Below are 7,999 nucleotides of genomic sequence, written 5' to 3' on the forward strand. Positions count from 1 at the left end.
CACCGGGCTTTGTATCGCTCGAGCGAGCCGTCGGCTCGAGTTTTATGATGAAAAACCCATTTCCCAGAGATGAGGTTGGCTCAAGGTGGGCGGGGCACAAGCTCCTAGGTGCGATTGCTGACCAGGGCGGCGAACTCATCGCGCATCGCGACGAGCCAGTTTGGATCGCGCACGGCAGCATGAATGGAGCGGGGAAGAGGAGAAGCGCCCGAGGGTGGTGCGGTTTCGGTGACACAGGCATAGTCCTTGGCATAGCGTGTGTTTGGCCGGAAGACGCCGGCCTGCGCATGCGTGAGCACGCCGCGGGGTGGAGAGGAGGTGGGTGGAGGATCAGGGAGCAGTTCAGGCGAGGAAGCGGTGCTGGTAGAAGATCCAAGCGCTGAAACTGATCCACCCGCCGAAGCGGGGCTGCAGTCTGAATGTGATTCAGAAGCGCGAGCAGTCACAGAAGGCCCGCCCGAGCCGTCCGATGGTGATCGGGTGGTGGATTTTGAATCGCGCACTTGCGCGCGCGGCGTGTGTGAGGGAGATGCGCCGGTAGAGCGAGCAGAGTGTGAGAGCGAAGGGCGTGTGCTCGAAGCGGTGTTGGGTGGGGGGAGGAGCGCGACGGCGGGCAGCCGCCAAGCAACAGTGGTGAAGTTGGAAGGCATACGTGCGGTGGAGGCATCAGGGGCTCAACCGTGGCGAACGAAAACGTGCGCTCGTCGAAGCGAACATGGCACGACGTGATCACATGGCCGGAGGCACGATCAAAGCACCGGTAGCCATGGTGATCAGTAGAGTACCCGAGGAAAACGCAGGCGACGGAGCGATGGTCGAGTTTGTGGCGCGCGGTGGCAGATGTGTTGGGATAACATAGACAGCCGAACACGCAAAGAACGGAGTAGTCTGGTGCAACGCCAAGGAGGAGTTCGTGCGGTGTAAGGGGTGAACTGGCGCGGCATGGCCGGCGGTTCAAAAGGAAAGTGGAGACGCTGAGTGCTTCTGCCCAAAAACGGGATGACATGGAGGCGTGGAACTGAAGGGAGCGAACCGCGTCGTTGAGCGTGCGCAAGATGCGCTCCGCCTTGCCGTTCTGTGGACTAGTGTAAGGGCAAGAGAGCTGAAGCACCATGCCGTGAGTGGCGAGCAGGGAGCGAACGGCCGCATTATCGAACTCGCGGCCGTTGTCAGTCTGCAGGGCAAGGAGCGGACGCTCAAATTGAGTCTGAACGTAGGCAAAAAACTGAACGATGACAGGTAGAGCTTCAGACTTATGATGCAATGGAAACGTCGACACATAATGGGTATAATCGTCGAGGATTACAAGATAAAACTGATAACCAGAGACACTAGTTACAGGAGATGTCCAAATATCTAAGTGTAACAGCTGGAAAGGAAAGAAACTACAAGTTGTAGATTGCTGAAACGGGAGCCGCGTATGCTTGCCCAGGCGACACGCGCGGCATGAGTGAGAGGAGGACGGGGTGCAGGCGAACTCGAAACCGGCGGTCGGAGCGCGCCCTGAGTGTCCCAGCCGCTGATGCCAGAGGTCGGTGGTGACCACGCCAGCGAACGAAGAGCAGGACGCGTGGAGGAGGCACCAACAACGAGGTACAGATCGCCTTCCGAATCACATCGGAGAATCACCATCCGGGTGCAGAGGTCCTTGACAGAAAAACCAAACACATCAAACTCTACTCACGACAGAGCTGTCGAACAGATAGCAAATTTTTGACAAGAGATGGTGTAAGAAGAACGCTGCGGAGAGCGAGAGCATTGGTAGAGGTGGCAAGGTAGCCCGTGCCAACGTGCGTGATGGGAAGGTGCGCGCCATTCCCGACGATGATGGAGGTGTGTGTGGAGGAAGGACGAAGGGAGGAGAGAATACCCGGGTTGGAGGCTATATGCGCAGCAGCGCCGGAGTCGAGGTACCAGTCGGATGTGCTGCCCGACGACGATGGACCGACCGTAGCATTGTGCAGCGCAGCCTGGAGCGACGCCATGTCCCAGGTCTGCTGCTGTTGAGGAGACGGGGCATCAGAGTAGCCGTAGCCAGGCGGCGGGCCGCCGGGGGCAGCAGAGTAGCCGTAGCCAGGCGGCGGGCCCCCGGGGGCGTCGTAGCCGTACAGCGGTGCAGACGGCATGGCCATCATGGCCTGCTGATGAGGGGTCCCGGGGCGAGGCCCGAGCACGCCGGCTCCAGGGGCGCGCCAGGCAACAGGCCAAGCCTGAACAAGGCCGGTCCAGGAGTTGGCGCCGGGCGCCGGTGCGGGATAGCCGGGCGGAGGCTGCGGGCCAGTAGAGCTAGAAGCCCCCCCGTGACCACGTCCATGCTTCTTCCCGCGCCCGCGTCCACGGCCGCCCCCGGAGCCCGATGAGTCGACTGGTGGGGTAGCGGGCGCTAGCATCGGAGGGCGCGCAGCGATCAGCGCATGGGCGCTCTGGTGACGAGCCGCCTGCTCAGCATGGAGCTCCTCAAGCAGCAGGAACGAGCGCGTCTCCAGGAAGGAAGGAAGAGGGTCACACGACGTGATGTGCGGGATGGCGCCGTGGTACTGGCGGTTCAGTCGGCGCAACAGATGGAACACCTGCCGTAGTTCAGAGACCGGCTGCCCCAGATCGCGAAGCTGATCGGTGAAGACCTTGAGCTTGGTGCAGTATTGCATGATGGTCAGATCTCCTTGGACGAGGGCATGGTACTCCGCGTCGATGTAGACGGCGCGGGAGAGTTGATTGGCCCTGAAGATGGCGTCGACGGTGGCCCAGACCGCGGCAGCGGTGTCCTCCGGGTGCATGACCGCATCGAGAAGGTCAGGCGAGATGGTGGTGGAGAGCCAATGAACGACGGCATGATCGGCCATCAGCCAGTCGGGGTGGTCGGGGCGATGCAGGGCATCGGTGCCGACGTGGTCGTGGAGCCCAAACATGCCCAGCGCGGTGTCGAAGAGACGACGCCACTGGGCGTAGTTGCCAGCGGTGAGGTCAAGCACCACGGGGACGAGGCGCTGAATGTCGACCGTCTGAAGGACGGAGGGAGGAGCAGGCTGGGTGATGGCTGCCCGCGCAACCGGCACGGCGACGGCAGCTGGGGCAGCGGGCGCGATACGGAGCGCTGCGGGCGCGGGAGGTGGTGCTGCACCGTCGACAGGCTCAGCAGCGACGGACAGAGTGCCATCGTCGCCGTCGAGAGAGGGAGGAGGAGTCTGGACAGGGTTAGTATCCATGGCAGCGGAAGGAGGATCGTGCGCAACAGGGTTAACCTCTGCGTCTGATACCATGTTAGATGAATTAGGGATTCAGCACACTTTCATTAGCACAAAGGCTGGGTCATATATACACTTACAGAACCACAGCCGTGGCTGGGACGTGTGCCACTACCTCTACCACTCGCCCCACTACTGCCATCATCGTGGCCAGTCTCTGAGCACAACCGCTCGTGGTGACTGCTGTGTCAACACACACGCACACAAGCTATATACGCTAACAATCACACTATCAAAACATTTATTCCAACTCCGAGATGCTTGCACCAGTCCATAAATGGATTACTGTAGCTTGCACACTTTGTTAGCATCCTTTGGATCGATAAAACCTTCAGGTTGCATCATATATAATTCTTCTTCCAGAAATCCATTCAGGAATGTAGTCTTTACATCAATTTGCCAAATTTCATAATCATAAAATGCAGCAACTGCTAACATGATTCGGACAGACTTTTAAGCATCGATAAAAGTGAGAAAATCTCATTGTAGCCAACACCTTGAACTTGTTGAAAACATTTTTGCGACAATTCAATCTTTGTAGATAGTAACACTACTATCAGCGTCCGCCTTCTTCTTGATGATCCATTTTATTCTCTATGGCTTGCCGATCATCGGGAAAGTCAACCAAAGTCCATACTTTGTTCTCATACATGTATCCTATCTCAGATTTCATGGCCTCAAGCCATTTGCGTAATCTGGGCTCATCATCGCTTCCTCATAGTTTGTAGGTTCGTCATGGTCAAGTAACATGACTTCCAGAACAGGGTTACCATACCACTCTAGTGCGGTACCTTACTCTGGTTGACCTACGAGGTTTGGTAGTAACTTGATCCGAAGTTTCATGATCATCATCATTAGCTTCCTCACTGATTGGTGTAGGAATCACAGGAACTGATTTCTGTGATGAATTAATTTCCAATTCGGGAGAAGGTACAATTACCTCATCAAGTTCTACTTTCCTCCCACTCACTTCTTTCGAGAGAAACTCCTTCTCTAGAAAGTATCCATTTTAGCAACGAATATCTTGCCTTCGGATATGTGATAGAAGGTGATACATGATCAGCACAGTTTCCTTTGGGTATCCTATGATGATACATTTCTCCGATTTGGGTTCGAGCTTATCAGGTTGAAACTTTTTCACATAAGCATCGCTGCCCCAAACTTTTAAGAAACGACAACTTGGGTTTCTTGCCAAACCACAGTTTATATGGTGTCGTCTCAATGGATTTAGATGGTGCCCTATTTAACGTGAATGCAACTGTCTCTAACGCATAACCCCAAAACGATAGTGATAAATCGGTAAGAGACATCATAGATCGCACCATATCTAATAAAGTACGGTTATGACGTTCGGACACACCATTATGCTGAGGTGTTCCAGGTGGCGTGAGTTGCGAAACTATTTCACATTGTTTCGAATGAAGACCAAAATCGCAACTCAAATATTCGCCTCCATGATCAGATTGTAGAAACTTTATTTTCTTGTTACGATGATTTTCCACTTCACTCTGAAATTCTTTGAACTTTTCAAATGTTTCAGACTTTATGTTTCATCAAGTAGATATACCCATATCTGCTCAAATCATCTATGAAGGTTAGAAAATAACGATACCCGTCGCGAGCCTCAACACTCATCGGACCGCATACATCAGTATGTATTATTTCCAACAAGTCTGTTGCTCGCTCCATTGTTCCGGAGAACGGAGTATTAGTCATCTTGCCCATGGGCATGGTTCGCAAGCATCAAGTGATTCATAATCAAGTGATTCCAAAAGCCTATCAGCATGGAGTTTCTTCATGCGCTTTACACCAATATGACCTAAATGGCAGTGCCACAAATATGTTGCACTATCATTATCAACTTTGCATCTTTTGGCATCAATATTATGAATATGTGTATCATTACGATCGAGATTCAATAAACCATTTATATTAAGTGTATGACCATAGAAGGTTTTATTCATGTAAACAGAACAACAATTACTCTTTGACTTAAATGAATAACCTTATTGCAATAAACATGATCCAATCATATTCATGCTCAACGCAAACACCAAATAACATTTATTTTGGTCCAACACTAATCTCGAAGGTAGAGGGAGTGTACAATGGTGATCTTATCAACATTGGAATCATTTCCAACATACATCGTCACTTTGTCCATAACTAGTCTGTGTTCATTCTGCAACTCATGTTTTTAGTTACTACTCTTAGCAACTAAACCAGTATCAAATACTGAGGGGTTGCTATAAACACTAGTAAAATACACATCAATAACATGTATATCAAATATACTTTTGTTCACTTTGCCATCCTTCTTATCCGCCAAGTATCTAGGGCAGTTCCACTTCCAGTGACCATTTCCTTTGCAGTAGAAGCACTCAGTTCCAGGCTTGGGTCTAGCTTTGGGCTTCTTCATGGGAGCAGCAACTTGCTTGCTATTCTTCTTTGAAGTTCCTCTTTCTTTCCCCTTGCCCTTTTCTTGAAACTAGTGGTCTTGTTAACCATCAACACTTGATGCTATTTCTTGATTTCTACCTTCACCGATTTCAGCATCGCGAAGAGCTTGGGAATTACTTTCGACATCCCTTGCATATTATAGTTCATCACTAAGTTCTAGTTACTTGGTGATAGTGACTAGAGAACTTTGTCAATTATTATCTTATCTCGAAGATTAACTCCCACTTGACTCAAGCAATTGTAGTACCCAGACAATCTGAGCACATGCTCACTGGTTGAGCTATTCTCCTCCATCTTGTAGGCAACCTATTGTCAGAGGTCTCATACCTCTCGACACGGGCATGAGTATGAAATACCAATTTCAAGTCTTAGAACATCTTATATGTTCCATGGCATTCAAAACATTTTTGAAGTCCCGGTTCTAAGCCGTAAAGCATGGTGCACTAAACTATCAAGTAGTCATCATGCCGAGCTTTGCCAAACGTTCATAACGTCTGCATCTGCTCCCGCAATAGGTCCGTCACCTAGCGGTGCATCAAGGACATAATTCTTCTGTGCAGCAATGAGGATAGTCCTCAGATCACGGAGCTAGTCCACATCTTTGCTACTAACATCTTTCAACTTATTTTTCTCTAGGAACATATCAAAAAAATTAAACGAGGAACTACATCATGAGCTATTGATCTACAACATAGATATGCAAATACCATCAGGACTGAGTTCATGATAAATTAAAGTTCAATTAATCATATTACTTAAGAACTCCCACTTAGATAGACAACCCTCTAGTCATCTAAACGATCACGTGATCCATATCAACTAAACCATGTCCGATCATCACGTGAGATGGAGAAGTTTTCAATGGTGAACATCACTATGTTGATCATATCTACTATATGATTCACGCTCGACCTTTCGGTCTCAGTGTTCCGAGGCCATATCTGTTGGAAATATGCCCTAGAGGCAATAATAAAATGGTTATTATTATATTTCCTTGTTAATGATAATTGTCTATTGTTCATGCTATAATTGTGTTATCCAGAAATCAGAATACATGTGTGAATACATAGACCACAACATGTCCCTAGTGAGCCTCTAGTTGACTAGCTCGTTGATCAGTAGATGGTTACGGTTTCCTGACCATGGACATTGGATGTCGTTGATAACGGGGTCACATCATTATGAGAATGATGTGATGGACAAGACCCAATCCTAAGCATAGCACAAGATCGTGCAGTTCGTCTGCTAAAGCTTTTCTAATGTCAAGTATCATTTCCTTAGACCATCGGGAGGGTCCACCTGCCCCGGAGGGCCCTATGGGCTGAATATGGAGGGGAACCAGCCCCTAGGTGGGCTGGGGGCCAAAACCCCCTAGGGCCCATGCGCCTAGGGTTGGGGGGAAACCCTAAAGGGGGCTCCCCCCTTGGCTTGGGGGGCAAGCCTCCCCCCTTGGCCGTCGCCCCCCTCTAGATCCATCTGGAGGGGGCCGGCCCCCCTCTCCCTTGCCCCTATAAATAGAGGGGAGGTGGGAGGGCAGCCGTACCACATCCAAGGCGCAGCCCTCCCCCTCTCCAACACCTCCTCCTACTTCCGCGGTGCTTGGCGAAGCCCTGCCGGAGTACCACGCTGCTCCAACACCACCACACCGTCGTGCTGCTGCTGGAGTTGTCTTCCCCAACCTCTCCCTCTCTCCTTGTTGGATCAAGGCGTGGGAGACGTCACCGGGCTGCACGTGTGTTGAACGCGGAGGCGCCGTTGTTCGGCGCTTAGATCGGAATCAACAGCGATCTGAATCGCTACGAGTACGACTCCTTCATTCGCGTTCTTGTAACGCTTTCGCATCTCTCATTGCTAGTCTCTCCATAGATTGATCTTGGTGAGGCGTAGAAAATTTTAATTTCTGCAACGATCCCCAACAGTGGCATCATGAGCTAGGTCTATGCGTAGTTTCTATGCACGAGTAGAACACCAGTTGTTTTGGGCGTCAATTTTGTCAATTTACTTGCCGTTACTAGTCTTATCTTGATTCGGCGGCATCGTGGGATGAAGCGGCCTGGACCGACCTTACACGTACGCTTACGTGAGACATGTTCCACCGACTGACATGCACTAGTTGCATAAGGTGGCTAGCGGGTGTCTGTCTCTCCCACTTTAGTCGGATCAGATTCGATGAAAAGGGTCCTTATGAAGGGTAAATAGAAATTGTCATATCACGTTGTGGTTTTGGCGTAGGTAAGAAACGTTCTTGCTAGAAACCTATAGCAGCCACGTAAAAAATTTGCAACAACAATTAG

At 50.6% G+C, this 7,999-nt stretch overlaps 1 protein-coding gene across 1 annotated transcript; it reads right to left on the reverse strand.

The window, feature by feature from the left end:
• Positions 1-342: 342 nt before the first annotated feature.
• On the reverse strand, positions 343-3,206 carry LOC141020657 (uncharacterized). Its single transcript, XM_073495579.1, has 3 exons — positions 1,791-3,206; positions 653-1,207; positions 343-408 (listed from the first exon to the last, which is right to left on the reverse strand). The coding sequence occupies exons 1-3, from the start codon at positions 3,204-3,206 to the stop codon at positions 343-345; spliced, it is 2,037 nt and encodes a 678-aa protein (XP_073351680.1).
• Between the last annotated feature and the right edge of the window lie 4,793 nt (positions 3,207-7,999).

Source organism: Aegilops tauschii, chromosome 3, assembly GCF_002575655.3.
Source record: "Aegilops tauschii subsp. strangulata cultivar AL8/78 chromosome 3, Aet v6.0, whole genome shotgun sequence".
Lineage (NCBI taxonomy): Eukaryota > Viridiplantae > Streptophyta > Magnoliopsida > Poales > Poaceae > Aegilops > Aegilops tauschii.